The sequence below is a fragment of the Hyla sarda genome, chromosome 2 (assembly GCF_029499605.1).
Source record: "Hyla sarda isolate aHylSar1 chromosome 2, aHylSar1.hap1, whole genome shotgun sequence".
NCBI lineage: Eukaryota > Metazoa > Chordata > Amphibia > Anura > Hylidae > Hyla > Hyla sarda.
Genome location: NC_079190.1, coordinates 393661095 through 393677194, shown reverse-complemented (window position 1 = coordinate 393677194; position 16100 = coordinate 393661095). Strand labels below are relative to the sequence as shown.

The 16100-nt window shown below is 41.4% G+C and overlaps 1 protein-coding gene across 1 annotated transcript in view; it reads left to right on the top strand.

Annotated features, from left to right (window-relative positions):
- Positions 1–9936, top strand: part of TLCD2 (TLC domain containing 2) — a 45927-nt gene extending 35991 nt beyond the window's left edge. The window contains exon 4 of the mRNA XM_056560787.1: positions 6591–9936. Coding sequence (XP_056416762.1) covers positions 6591–6968 — 378 coding nt within the window. The 3' untranslated portion in view covers positions 6969–9936. The remainder of the gene's footprint in view (positions 1–6590) is intronic.
- The last annotated feature ends 6164 nt before the right edge of the window (positions 9937–16100 follow it).

The window sequence follows — 16100 nt, the reverse complement described above, 5'->3', positions numbered from 1 at the left end:
TATCCCCTATCTTGTAGATAGGGGATAAGTGTATATTGCGCTGCAGTTGTCTTTAAGGTACGTTCTATAAATATAATAATAACATTTTTACAAACATATTATATTTTATACATTCAATATATTTTAAATATTATAAGGACGGTCTAACACTACATGATTCATTAAATCCTGAAGGTTGGATAGTTATCCAGAATACTTCCCTACGGAGCAGCTGCTTTTTTTTACTCTCCTTATTCACACCTTGCATTATCTGTTCTATCACTTGCCATCTTAAGTCACTGGTTCTATGGTTGTTTTTTCTAAAAAATGTCTGGCTACTGAAGTTTCTCCAAATTTGTTTTCTGTGGGATAGATCTTATTTTCCAATGTTTTCCTTATAGCATTTTTATGTTCAGCAATACGTATTTTTATCATTCTACTAGTTTTCCCTACATAGCCCATACCGCACGGGCATTTTAATAAATATATAACGTTTTCACTTGTGCAACTGAAATGGCTATGTAGGGAAAACTAGTAGAATGATAAAAATACGTATTGCTGAACATAAAAATGCTATAAGGAAAACATTGGAAAATAAGATCTATCCCACAGAAAACAAATTTGGAGAAACTTCAGTAGCCAGACATTTTTTAGAAAAAACAACCATAGAACCAGTGACTTAAAGGGAACCAATCATCATATTTTACCCTATATAACGCTTGGCAAAGCGTTATATAGGGTAAAATCTTCTTCTATAGGGTAAAAGTTCTTCGGCCGGGAGCGACGCCCCCTCCGCTTGATTGACGGGCCGCGTCATCGCTCTGCTCAGTCTGTTCAGTGAGCGCAACAATGATGCGGCCCATCAATCAAGCGGAGGGGGCGTCGCTCCCGGCCGAAGAACGGGAGTAGGTGAGAAGAGCTCCCCGCCCAGGTGACTACTTACGGTGGCGGCAGTGACTAGTTTATAACTTCATATCTTCACCATCCCTGGGGGCAGGAGCGTCCCCCGGGGATGGTGAGGACAACAATTTTACCCTATATAACGCTTTGCAAAGCATTGGATAGGGTAAAATCTGATGATTGATTGGTTCCCTTTAAGATGGCAAGTGATAGAACAGATAACGCAAGGTGTGAATAAGGAGAGTAACAAAAAGCAGCTGCTCCGTAGGGAAGTATTCTGGATAACAGAACTTGAAACTATCCAACCTTCAGGATTTAATGAATTATGTAGTTTTAGACCATTCTTATAATATTTAAAACATATCTAATGTATAAAATAAAATATATTTGTAAAAATTTTATTATTTTATTTATAGAACGTGGTCCAGAAAAGATCATTGTATGTTGAAACCTTTGTATGTTGAGGCCATTGTAAGGTGCGGGATCACTGTACAAACGTAGAGAAAAAATAGAGCTCACATAGCAAGCTATGTGGCATATAAACACCCATTGGGAAAATGTCATTGCACTGTAGTAAGCACAAAGCAAGAATTAAATGTGTTGTCATGTGCTTTCTACAGTTCGGCGTGGAGAGACGCTGCTCACACTGGGCGGTCTGGGTCTCGAGGCTGCAGGACAATGCTAGTGAGTTCCGTGCACAAGCCCAATTCTAATAAATCTTGTGCACCTAACTCGCTGGATGCCCTACAGTTGACCGCAAACCCAGCCACCCAGCGTTTGCTGAACTGTGTAGAGCACATGGCAGCGCATCTTTGGAGTTACACTTAAAGGGGTACTACGGTGGAAAACATTTTTTTTTTTTTTTTTTTTTTAAACACATGGTGCCAGAAAGTTAAACAAATTTGTAAATTACTTTGATTAAAAAAAATTACCCTTGCAATACTTTTAAGCAGCTGAGGAAATTATTTTCTTTTTGAATTTCTTTTTTGCCTTGTCCACAGTGTTATCTGCTCTTGTCCAGAGCAGCATAGGTTTGCTATGGGGATTTTCTCCTGCTCTTGACAGCTCCTGATACAGGCATCAGGTGTCAGCAGAGAGCACTGTGGACAAGATAAAAAAATAAATTAAAAAAGAAAAGAGTTTCCTCTGTAGCATACAGCTGCTTAAAAGTACTGGAAGGGTAAATATATTTTAATAGAAGTCATTTACAAATCTGTTTAACTTTCTGGCACCAGTTGATTTAAAAAAATATGTTTTCCACCGGAGTACCCCTTTAAGTGACCTAAGCCTAAGAGTAGATCAACTTATGACTTCAATTGTTTGCATCCAAAACTTAAACCAAAAAAGAGATTTTCCAATTTCTGACAAACATTGTGATAAAATAACAAAAGTGCCGGTATGCCAATCACTGGTCTGAGCAGTCGTGTGCTGTACGTGATAGCAATGTGGCCAGTCATTGGCTGCAGAAGACAAGTAGGTAACCTGGGAATTATCAGGTGAGTAATGATAAAAAGGGAAGGGCAGTTATAGATTTCATATTAACAGCAGTGGTTGGCATATGTGCAACCTGTACAGCTGCCAAGGGGCCCAGCTCCACCTTTATCTAGCACTGCTTGCTGTCCATTAGGCTGGGTTCACACCACGTTTTTCAAATACGGTTACCGTATACGGTTTTCCGCTAAAAATCGTATGGCAAAAACCGTATACAACCGTATGACTCCAAATTAAAACGTATACGGTTTTTCCCCGTATACCGTTCCAAAACGTATGTACGGTTCTATCCGTTTGCATCCGTTTTTGCCAACGGTTTTGCTATTTTGTTGGAATTAGTTTTTCAGCAATTTAATAAAGTTGCTATTGTTCTATTGAAATTCCAAAGGATGTGGGAGTGGGATGTCTGGGAGGAATTCTAGAAAGATCTGCGCATGTGTCAACTCCAAAAACGGATTAGAAAAACCGTGTGCAACCGTATTCTGAAATTCTGTGTACGGTTCTCATAGACAACAATGTTAAAAGAACCGCATACGGTTTTCCAACCGGAGGCAAAAACGTGGTCGACAGCGTTTTTGCCTACGGTTGAAAAATCAGCAAAACCGTATCCGAGGCAAAACGGATGCAAACGTACACAACATTTGGAATACGGTTTACAATGCATTCTCTATGCATACGGTTTCGGATACGGTCGTATACGTTTTTTTGCGGAAAACCGTATACGGTTACCGTATTTGAAAAACGTGGTGTGAACCCAGCCTTGGGCTGCATGCTAGAAATGATGCTATCACTGGAGAATTGGCAAGAATGTTCACTCCGTCACCCCAAGAGACTAAACTAACTGCAAGAGAGACTAAATCCTGAAGGGAAATACAACTATAAAATTGGAAGCACATGGAAGTGAAAAACTGGTTTCTAAACCTCCGATTTGTAATACAACAAAGGGTGTCTCTGTGTCAGGACCACCTTTTGCAATACTTGCTGTCTCTGTAACATTGGCAGGTATCCCTTTCTACTCAATGGCTATGCTTGTCTCCTTTGTAAACTCTGTAAATGTCAGTAAGATAAAGTATTCAAAAGAACGCAGGACTGGCCCCCTCGTGTGGACATTTTAAGCAATGACAGTCTGGCATGAGGATAAGTGTTGCATCTATGGATTTCACGGCACGCAAATATATCATACGTATTTTTTAGATGTTTGATACATATGTATAGTTTATGTTTTGCTTTTTTCATCTTGTACAAAATATTCAGGGTACAATAAACATATCAGTCAATTGAGAATTCCAGCTGTGAATACAAGTTTGTTGATGGTTTCCACATCAGGCTGGGTTCACATTACGTTTTTGCCATACTGTTTTCAATCAGTTTGTCTAAAGAAAACCGTATGGCAAAAAAAAAAAAAACGGATGGAACTGTATGGAAAAAAGTGAACAGTATGCGTTTTTAAACCCTATACTGTTTTTAAAAGTGCATACGGTTCCGTCCGATTTATAAAATAATAAAAAACATATGCTTTTGAACATTGTGTCCATTTTTTTATGGGAGGGGTGTTAAGTGGGGACTTTAGGATGCAAATGCGCATGTGAAAAACGTAAACTGTTTCCCGTATGGAACCGTATACATGTGCGTTTCCCATTGCCATCCATGTTAAAAAAAAAAAAAAATGCGGTTGCAGTACGGTTTTTAAACCCGAGACAAAACCGTGGTCAACTGATTGAAAACAGTATGGCAAAAACGTGATGTGAACTAGGGATCGACCGATATCGTTTTTTTAGGGCCGATACCGATAATCTGTGGAGGTTAGGGCCGATAGCCGATAACTTATACCGATATACCTGTATAAGTTATCAGCTATTCATCCCCCCCGTGACACCGCTGCAGATCATTGATTTAAAGCGGGCGCTTTAAATCAATGCACTGCAGTGGCTTTTGCGGTGCCATAGGCCGCCGCCACCACCTGCTTCTCTCCCCCTACCTGTCAGGGTGGTCCGGGCCATCCATCCTGTAGTGTCCGGCGGCATTCCGGGTGGAGGGTGAACCGGTCCGGGCTGTCCTTCTTCTCCGGTAGTGCTCTTCTCCACTCCGGACAGGCTCCGGCCTAGAAACGCAGCATAGACGCCGCTGCGCAGTGACGCCCGTGCGCAGCGACGCACCTGACGTCACGGCGTAGCGGCGTCTATGCAGCGTACTAGGCCGGAGCCTGCCTGGAGTGAAGAAGAGCACCCCCGGAGAAGGACAGCCCGGACCGGTTCACCCTCCACCCGGAATGCCGCCGGACACTACAGGAAAGATGGATGGCCCGGACCACCCCCATTACGGGTAAGTTAAAATTTTTATCGGCAAAAATCCATACCGTGAGAGAAAAAAAAACGGTATTATCGGCAAGGTAATTGCCGATACCGATAATGCCCAAAATCGTGATTATCGGACGATAATATCGGCCATACCGATAATCGGTCGATCCCTAATGTGAACCCAGCCTAACATTGTGGATCTCAGTTAATAGTTTGAATGCATAATGATTCTGTGACACTGAAGCTACATACAGACTTCTTGGAATGAGATTTTCCCATTTGTCTCAGACAGTTTCTATTTATTCCTCCCCATTGAGTTGCATGCATTTTTTTTTTAAATGAACTGATACCAGAAAGTTAAACACATTTGTAAATTACTTCTATTAAAAAAATCTTTACCCTTCCAGTACTTTATTGCAGTTGTATTCTACAGAGGAATTTTTTTTCTTTTCGAATTTCTTTTTGTCTTGTCCACAGTGCTCTCTGCTGACACCTCTGTCCGTGTCAGGAACTGTCCAGAGCAGTATAAGTTTGCAGTGGGGACTTTCTCCTGCTCTGGACAGTTCCTGATACAGGCATCAGGTGTCAGCAGAGAGCAATGTGGACAAGATAAAAATGAAATTCAAAAAGAAAAGAATTTCCTCTGTAGTATTCAGCAAGGATTAAGTACTGGAAGGATTAAGATTTTTCTAATAGAAGTAATTTACAAATCTGTTTAACTTCCTGGCACCAATTGATAAAAAAAAAAAAAAAAAAAAAGTTTCCCTCTGGAGTACCCCTTTAAGAGAGGGAACTGGGAAATATCACTGCACAAAGACTGTGTGTAGCCCTAGCCATAAAGGGGTTTTTCCACCTTGCACATCTATGGTGTATGTCAGTGTTTCCCAAACCGGGTGCCTCCAGCTGTTTCAAAACTACAACTCCCAGCATGTCCGGACAGCCAAAGGCTGTCCGGACATCCTGGGAGTTGTAGTTTTGCAACAGCTGGAGGCACCCGGTTTGGGAAACCCTGGTGTATGCAGTGGATATGCAATAAATACCTGGTAGATGTGGGCCCATCTTTGGGACTTGCAATTATTCTAGAACAAGGCCCAGCCAGACCGATCTGTTTACAGCAAATAGAGTTGGCTGAGAATATGAAAACAGCAGAGCAGGAACCTGTCCCGAATCAGATTATTTGGATGTTGGTTAACCCGTTCTCTGCCTGTGAGAATGGTTTAAACCCTGTTAGCGGGACTCGGGTCGTACAGGTACGCCCTGAGTCTTTAAGGACTCGTGAACAGGGGCATACCTGTACGCCCTGAACCCTAAGTGGTTAATGTTAGCTTTACCAGCCAATCCCCTATTGTGCATGGGGTCTTACATCTATAGGTGTCAGATGAGTGAAGAATCAGGCAGCTGGATTTCAACATAGCTGGTCCTTCTTCTGTTCTCATACGGGATAAGCCGCCGCCAAAGGTGTCTGACAGCGCCTTACTCCTGTATCCTCATTAAAACCAAATGTATGCCTGGACAAGCCCATTGTGCAAGTGTTTGTGTGAGTGTGTGTTGGGTGGGGGTAGCAGAGATCTAAGGTTTGTGACCAGCTAATGCAAACTGAAAGATAAAATCACACGGGACACAAGCATTTATATTGTTATATATTCTGACTACTAATCATAGGTAAGCTCCACTTTCAGGAGTACACTGGCACCGTCCCAGATATAAATGCTGTGTGCCACAAGCTGAACCTTTTGGATCTGACATCCCATTCGTTGCATATTTACCACCTCACCAGATCAAAAAAAAAAAAAACCTGCATACATTTTTTGATCCAGTGCCTGCCGGCCGGATGGCACTTTTTCCTGTCAATGTAATAATTTAAATGTATTTTGTTTACTGTAATTTGTGGCATTTATCTTCAGCTGTTTCCCCTTCTTTCAGGTTATCACTTGCTTTGGAATATCGATGCTCCTCCATCGCTATGTGGGATTTGCAGTGGTGGCCCTGCTAGTGGAAATTAACTCCATCTTCCTGCATTTGAGGCAAATCCTTCTCATGGCCAACCTAGCTAAAACCACGGTGTATCGGCTGAACAGCTTACTGAACCTGGGGACGTACGTCATCTTCCGTATCAGCACCTTGGCTTGGATGACCAGGTGGTTGGTCTTAAACAGAGAGAACATTCCTCTGCCCACCTATACCATTGGCAGTGTTGGAATGGCAATAATGACTGTGATGAATATAGTGCTTTTCTATCGCCTCTTGAGAAGTGATTTCCTTAACTCTGCTCGTGAAAAGCCATGTGAAAAGGAGAAATAGCAACATAAGATTTAGAGAGGCATTTGTACTGTAAGATCTAAGCTGCCTTTGACATCCACAAAAATCCAGTACTGGAGAATAACCTTTTCTGAATCTATCAGATGACACAACTGCTGCTCTACTGAGAAGACCAAAAAATGTTTTAGGTGCTTCGTACATTTACTGACATCCTGGTCTAAAATGAAGTTACTTTGTAAACCTTTTAGCTACAGGGATTATCTGTTCTCTGGTTCCAAACCACTAATATCTCATGCACTTAGGTATACGCTCTAGCTAGAAAGACCAGACAGCCTTATTTTTGCAGGATCCTCATAAAAAATGTATGCAATGGCTGGGAAACATGACTTATCAATACCCATTTTGTATACATATTTAAATAGTAGGGAATTCAGATTTCAGACGATGAGGATCATTTTTCCTTAATGGAACCATGATGTGTAGAACAGTCAGTCGTATATGCTGAACAAAGCAGCACTGGTAAATGTATTCTTAAAGGGAATCTGTCACCCTATATCGTGCTCAGAGCTAGAGTGTCAAGAAGGTGTGATGCCAAGTGTGTATACCCCTCTTTTACCTGCCTTGACTGATTGACAGGGCTCCATGCTGTAACAGTCAAGGGAGGAAGGAGAGGTGCATGCTGCAGCTCGGCACTGTCTCCTTGACACTTGCCCTCTGAGCAAGATATATAGCTGACAGATTCATTCAGGAGAAGAATCCTAGATCTAAGCAAATATCTGATCATGTAACCTAAAGTTGTTATTCAGTGATTTAAAAAAAGAAAAGAAAATCAAGGTCAAAGTAGGCAAAAAAAGTTTAAAAAAAAAAAAATCCCTGGTCCTTTACAGTTGCTGTTCTGATGGTGCCTGGTCCCTGCTGCTCGCCATTTCTTGGTAGTGTCTAAACATAAGAAAGTGTCAACTACTTTTTATGTGTCAGAGACATTTCAACATTTTTGACCAGTGAGAGTCTGGATCCTGAGACCCCCCCCCCCCCCCCCCCCCCCCCACACACACTGATCATTAGAATGGCTGAGTGCTTCTCTCCCTATATCTTTTCTTGCTGCAGAAGACGGGGGGAGATTTATCAAAACCTGTGTAGTTGCCCAGTCAGATTGCTTCTTTTATTTTTCCGAGGCGTTTATAAAAATGAAATAAGCAATCAGATTGCTTATGGGCAACTGTGCCAATCTTCTCAACAAATTTTTATAAATTTCCCCCCATATTTATAGTAAGTCTATGGAGTGTATCTCCTGCAGCACAGAGAGACACCAGAAGAGAAGCATTCAGCTGAGCGCTTTCCCCGCTCATTCTAGCTATTGGTGCATTGCCTTTGCACCCAGACCCTGACCTATTAACATTTTAGACATTTCAAACTTTTTTTTTTTTTCTTTCTTTTTAAAGTCTTCAAAAATATCCAGGCAACTTTTTAAGAGTTTTTTCTTACCTTGAAAAGTAATGGCATATTCCTGGACCTGGGATATTACACAACCCCTTCACTGTTTTTGCATTGTGGCTCTAATTGAGTGATTTGCAGTTCCCTGCACAGTGTAAAGGGAAACATTCCTTATGGGATACAGAGCTACACCAGTGCTGCTTCTCCTTCATTCCCAAATATGGTGGGGTCCCCAGAGTTTCTAAACTAACTTGGATTATATTTCCTAACTACTCCTAACACCCCTCCTGCCTTTAAAAAAAATTACGAGCTCTAAAACGTTCTGTATCACAGTTCCCTTTGCTCACATTGTGTTAGCTCCCGTCAGGAAAAAGTGAGCGTTCCCAAGCAGGTGCAACAGTGAGAGCTGTGCCCCACCATGCACCGCACGCACTTCCTGAGTTTGGACTTCTGCAAGTCCAGTTGGAGACCAAATTACCTGATTGACTTGTGCATGGAACAGAACAGAGCCAACTAGTGGACGTTTTTCAATTACTTTAAAAACATATAAAGGTTGAGAATTTTAGCAACAAGTAGATAGTAAAATGTCTTATAATAACATGAGGAACAATATATTAAAAGTTTAGTTTGGTGACAGGTACTCTTTAAAACCTTCACCAATCCTAATCTAGCAATGTGCCATCACTTTATGAAATAAAATAAAAACTTTAAAGTGTACCTGACGTTAACAAAAACTTTTGATATAATGTAAATAATACTATAATATGTATATTTATAACATACATTGGTTTAAAAATTGTGTATTTTTGGGTGAAAAAAATGATGTCCCTGCAGCTATTGCATGTGTTTCTCTGTGAGGAGACCAAATATAGGAAGTGAGGGTAGGACAAGCAGGGCTCTGTGCAGGCTGCTGGATTGTTCATCATCCTGCTTTGTGAACAGGGAGCATGTCGCAGAGTTTCCCTGCACAGAGCCCTGCTTGTCCTCAGTGTGCGGAGCCCCGCTTGTCCTCAGTGTGCGGAGCCCCGCTTGTCCTCAGTGTACAGAGCCCCGCTTGTCCTCAGTGTACAGAGCCCTGCTTGTCCTCAGTGTACAGAGCCCTGCTTGTCCTCCGTGTACAGAGCCCTGCTTGTCCTCCGTGTACAGAGCCCTGCTTGTCCTCCGTGTACAGAGCCCTGCTTGTCCACCCACACTTCCTATATTTGGACTCCTCACAGAAACACACATACAATAGCTGTAGGGGGCAAATATACATATAATGGTATTATCTACATTATATAAAAAGTTTTTGTTAACAGCTACACTTCAATGAAGATCAAGTGATATATGTTTACAGTATATACTTTGGAGAAAAAAGTGTCTCATAAATGTCCATAGCTAACATATTAGCATTATTGTAAAAATTTGAAAAAATGGTCTATTTTATATTTCCAGAAATGGCGCCACTCTTGTCTATGGGTTGTGTTTCAAATTGCAACCCAGCCCTATTCATGTGAAGTACTAAACACAGTCCCTGGAGAAATGAGTTATGAGTTACTTCCCCCCCCCCCCCCCCCATCCTGCTTAGGGTAAAGTTGAATACTTAAAGAGGTACTCCACTGGAAAACCATTTTTTTTTTTTTTTTTTTTTTTTTTAAAACAACTGGTGCCAGAAAGTTAAACAAATTTGTAAATTACTTTTAAAAAATCTTAATCCTTCCAGTACTTATAAGCTGCTGTATACTACAGAGGAAGTTCTTTTCTTTTTTTTAATTTCCTTTCTGCCTGACCACAGTGCTCTCTGCTGACACCTCTGTTCATATCAAGAACTGTTCAGAGCAAAAGAGGTTTGCTATGGGGATTTGCTCCTACTTTGGAAGTTCCTGACATGGACAGAGGTGTCGGCAGAGAGCACTGTGGTCAGGCAGAAAGGAAATTCTAAAAGAAAAGAACTTCCTCTGTAGTATACAGCAGCTGACAAGTACTGGAAGGATTAAGATTTTTTAATAGAAGTAATTTATAAATCTGTTTAATTTTCTGGCACCAGTTGATTTAAAAGAAAATGTTTTCCAGTGGAGTACCCCTTTAACAATAAGATCTAAAAGAGGCATAAAAAAACCATCTTGCTTTACTGCAATGAATGTGTATTCCTTGATGCTGAAAACAAAGTCTATTGGTTATGACATATATATACTGTTAACTTCAGGTCTGTCCAACCAAGCGCTTACGGCCATCATAGGATCTGCTGCAGCCTTTCTATCATTGTAGGGTTTCATCTTCTCAGCTATACAGGTTTACTACCTAGAATCTACCTCTTAATGGTGCTGTGCATTTCAGCCTCTCTCTACCAGAAAGAGGAATCAAAGTCTCATTTACTGTAGGTTGCAATAGGATTATAGGATAACAGTATTTGCCAGTGTACATGCCAAAGGTATGTTCTTTCCTGTCACTTGGCTACCTCACAAGCCTTTCCTTGGCATCTGTAGTGCTTTTAGCTTGCTCAGAATGATTTCCCAGTGAATTGTATAATAAGGCTGCCAAATTCCGCTGGCTTCACTTAGTAGGTGCTTTCATCTGGGCAAGTGAATATTTACATTTCTAACTTACCCTGTGATAGCAGCATGTAAAGGGGTTACCCTAAAATTCTAATGTATTACCTATTAACAGGATTTATAAGTATAGGGAAAGCTCTCCGAAAGTAGCACCTCTTTGAGAAGACTCTCCCCCTCCCCCACCCAGATTCTCAGTTCCACATTTATTATGAATTCTTTTTTCACTCCAGTTTTGCATTGATTATTCAGGTCCGTAGGTGTTTTAGCCACATACAGGTGCAGTTGTGCGCAGATTCCCAGTTTGGCTTCCACCTGTTCACTCCTTAGACTATGTTCACATGGCGCTCCGCTGTCAGGGGCAATGTCCGCACAGAGATTTTCCGCTCATAGACAGCAGTACATTCCATGCAGAGTCTGCAGAAAGAATAGACATGTCTATTCTTTCTGCAGACACCGGAATTTACATTTCCACTCTAGATGTTTCCGGCAAAAAAATTCTGCTATGTGAACAGTGCAGCAGAATCCTATGAATTCAATGGGACTCTGCTGCTGTGGAATCTCCGTGCGGAATCCCCCATGGAAATTCTGCTGTGTGAACATAGCTTTAGCAGTAACTGAGACCTGCCTGCACAATTTTGTTCTTATTGCTGCCATAAATATTTCATTGTGCAGTTTGATGTGCAAGTCAATTATTTATACAAAAAGTATCAGCCTTTTCCCATTTTAGAGCTTTTAAAACTTTATGACTCTTTGTTCCTTTGCTGCTTTTTTAGAACCCGCTTGATCAGGCATTTATCGGCGGGGGCAGGGGACTGAACACTGGCTTCTCCTGAAGCGGCAATACACAGTGTCATATTAAAATCAATGTGATATCCGGATATCCGTGGACGTGGCAGGTCCTTCAAAGGTAGAAAAAATGATTTCTGCAGACTCAGCACAGAAATGCATTGCAGTCTGTGAGACAGCTCATTTCCGAGTGGTCCTAGCCCCGGCATGTTCTGCCAGTGCTCTGCTGTCACGGAGATTTTCCGGGCAGACATTCCCCATGTGAACATAGTTTTATTGTTTTGTGTAGGTTTCTGTTGTTGTTGGAGACCATTACTGCTGGGACCCTTGCGATTTCCTGCCCGGTGCCCCCGCTCTCTGCATAAAGTGGTGGTCGACTCACCCTCTCAATGCATCTCTATGGGGGATTCGGAGATACACGAGTATCCGGTCAGTGCTTGGGGAAAGTCGGGCAAGAGATCACAGGGGTCCCAGCGGTTGATTGCCCACGATCAGACACTTAGCCCCTGCACTCATCTGTTTTACATGCAGGGAAAAAAAAGCAATGCATTTTTTTTCCCCATTGAGATCAATGGGAGGAAATTTTGTAAGGTAAAATGTGTCGTTTTTGACGTGGAAATGAGTCAAAACCTGTGTGAACTAGCCCAAGTAAATAAGTCACTCCTTTTGATGTTCTAATTTTGCCTTAAAGGCTATGTTGTGCCTTTTTTAATGTTTTTATTATTTAATTCATATTCTTTGCTTCGCTTGATTGCATTTTGAGTTTTCAAAGGAACCTGTCACCATGGGTAATATTCTGCCCTACCTGAAGGCAGCAGAAACAAATAATTGTCCCTTAGGCCTCGTTCTCACGGTGGAAAATTTGCACAATGTCTGCCCGGAAAACACGGGTGGACATTCTGCAAATAGCATGTTCTGCAGAGCGTATTCCGCCGAAGTAACGAACATATTCATTCTTTTGTCTTAGAGCAGAATCTGAATTTCTGCGGTGGAAATTCTGCCATGGGCACAGTGCCACAGAAGCCCATTGAAAATAGAATTTCTGAGCAGAATTTTTCCTGCGAATTCTGCCGTGTGAACACACCCTTATTTTTACCATGTATTACTTACATCAATGCTTGCAGCAGGCATCCTCAAATCAATGTTTTTGGGACAACAGCCACATACACCAATGTAAGTTATGCATTCTTAGAATGTCGTACTCCAGTGTCTCCCAACCAGGGTGCATCCAGCTGCTGCAAAACTACAACTCCCGTTATGCTGGGAGTTGTAGTTTTGCAACAGCTGAATGGACTGGTTAGGAAACACTGGCGTAATCGGTCAAAAGTTTGTTACCCTCAAATAGGGCAGCATAAACCTGGCGGCAGGTGCCATTTAATATACTTACTAGCCTGTTCAGGCTTTAAATGAGACTTGCATTTTTTACTTAGGCCTCATGCACACAGCAGAACTTATATGAAGGTACAAGTCTTCCCCATGGCTCTGTACTTTTGAGTTATAGGCACTCGATTTGCCTCTGTTTAGCAAAGTATTGCTGATATATTGTCACCTAGAAGCGCTGCTAGTGTACATGTGCCCTGATTAGTTGTAGTGTCTTTTTCACTACAGAGACGGTCACTATTGTCTGTGCTTATTGCACTGTAAGGCTACGTTCACACGTGCGGATTTTCACAGTGTATTTAGCTACGGATCCGCTGGTGAAGGCCCCGCTCTATGCTGGCTTTACATGTGCCTGCTCATAGTGGCAATACGCTGCTACCAGCAGACACAGTGCAGCGATGTGCGCGGCGTACTCGCACATCGCGGCCACTCTCCCTGCTCTGTGCTAGGCAGAGATCTCCCGCGATGTGTGAGTATACTGTGACTCGCACATCGCAGTGTGTCTGCTCGTATTGCCGCTACGAGCAGGAACATGTAAAGCCAGCATAGAGCGGGCCTTCACCAGCGGATTTGCAGCGTAAAATACGTTGTAAATCCGCGCATGTGAACGTACCCTTAGGCTATGTTCACACAATGGAATTCCCATGTGGAATTACACATTGGAATTCCACACAGAGATTCCGCAGCAGCAGAGTACCATTGATATCAATGGGATTCTGCTGCACTGTGCACACAGTGGAATTTCCACAGCAGACATATCTAATCTTTCTGCGGAGTCTGCACCAAAATGCATTGCCATCTATGATAGCGCATTCCTGAGCGGTCCTAGCGTCGTCATGTTCTGCCAGCACTCCGCTGTCAGGCAATGTCTGCTCGGGAATTTTCTGAACCAACATTGCCCGTGTGAACATAGCCTCAGGCTCTCAAGAAAGCTTCTCTCATTGCAGGCAGCTATGTTTAACATTTATTTTCCAAAAATCTCATAAAAGAGCAGTGTTCTGTCTATGAGTCTAGAAATTATTAATTGTGCAGTAATTATTTTTGATAATATTTTTTGTTTTCATAAATAAATTGCTTGTTTTTTATTTTTGCATTGTAATAAATTATTTGTCTGAGGTGCCTTGTAAAAATGTCTTTTTTTTTCCCTTCTCTTGTACATTCCACTAAATTAAATACAGAAATGTTGCCATCATTTTGCTACATCCGTGTTTTCAGAACAGAAGTACACACACATTTATGTGGTTCTGTACATTACCCAATTACAGTACATGCAATTTAATGCTTAAAAAATAAAATATATATATATATATATAACCCTGGGTGGGGGAAGGGATGGATAATCAGATGTGAAAAATATAAAGCTTCTGGGGGACATTTATTATTGTTGTCTTTGGAAAGTGAGTTTTGAAGTCCTTTATTTTTTGCTTTGGTTTTGCTTATGTGCGAAAAATGTATCATACTATGAAGGGGGGTTGATAAATTTTGGCTCACATAAACAAAAAACTATAAATCACTTCAGAACATCATTCTGTAGGTTTCCTTCTGTCCTATGCGACACTTCTGCACAAAGTCACAGTTGCTACTTTTTGGGAGACTTTTTAAAGGGGTGCTCCACTGCTCAGCGTTTGGAACAAACTGTTCCGAACGCTGGAGGCGGGAGCTCATTATATCATAGCGCTGCCCCCTCATGATGTCACACCCCGCCCCCTCAATGCAAGTCTATGGGAGGGGGCGTGACGGCTGTCACGCCCCCTCCCATAGACTTGCATTGAGGGGGCGGGGCGGGACGTCACAAGCTCCAGCGCTCGGAAAAGTTTGTTCCAAATGCTAAGCAGTGGAGTATCCCTTTTTAAGAGTGCCTTCCAAAGGGAGTTTTGTAAGCTTAGGTTTGTGACTTTTTTTATGCCGATGTGCTACATTCACACTTTATAAATTTGTGACCGCTGTAAAGTGAAAACAGAAAGTTGCTTAGTGACTATTATTTTGTGTAGGATATTATTAGTAGTTTTTAGGAAACTTGCATGATACCGTTCTGTGGCCTAAAAGAAAAGGTATAGCATGGCTGATAGGTGTCCCTGCTTATATTATTTGCCTATCCACATGTTATATGACATTGTTCAGCACAACAAATCTATGAAGGAGCTCTATAAAGGATTAGCAATTTTGGTGTAAACGACAGCCATTTAAAATAGAAAGCCCCAAGGAGTTTCAGGATAAGATTTAGATTATTCATCATGATTTATTATGATACTAACAGGTGACATTTCAGCCACACAAGGGCCATTTTTAAGCCAAGACAAGAACAAGAAAGTTTTAAAAAGGCCCAGTTTTTATGATGAGATGAATAAATGCTTCATTTTGAGACTTCAGCTCCTTGGATCTGGTCAATTTGAAATATCAAGTTGCACAAAGTGGACGGTAACAAGTGGTGCACGAAACTCGCACTGAGAGACTGCGATTCATCCACATCCTGAGCGTTAACTATAAAGACACTGAGGATTTTATTCTCAGATCAGGACCTTGGCGTGTCATTACCCTCAGCACAATAGCCTTGTATTTTCCTCTCCTCTTGCATCCTTGCACAGTCTTCCTCCAGTTATGGACCCTGACAATGGATGTTTTTTTCTATTTCACATATTACCTCCTCTGCTCTTTCATTGAATTAGTGAAATAAATACAGGACTCCATGACACTGTGAATTCCACTGGAGTGTTCTGGATAGTTGTGTGGGCACTTATCTATTCAGAAAAGAAAGAAAATAAAACAAATGCACAGAGAAAAACATACAGTACATCTTATAAGGGTGCAGTTACATCACGATTTTGCCATACTTTGCATCAGTTTTTTTTTTTTTTTGCAATATGCATGCCCCAAAAGCTGACACAACTGTAAGCAATTGTGTGCTCTGAAATGAAACTGCATACTATTTTAAACCATATATGGTTTGAATTTAGAGGTACGGTTGCATCAGTTTTTGTAATAAAAAACATACTTTTTGGTTAAAATTTTAGTGCAATAAAGTTCCAATTGTTTTATTGAAATT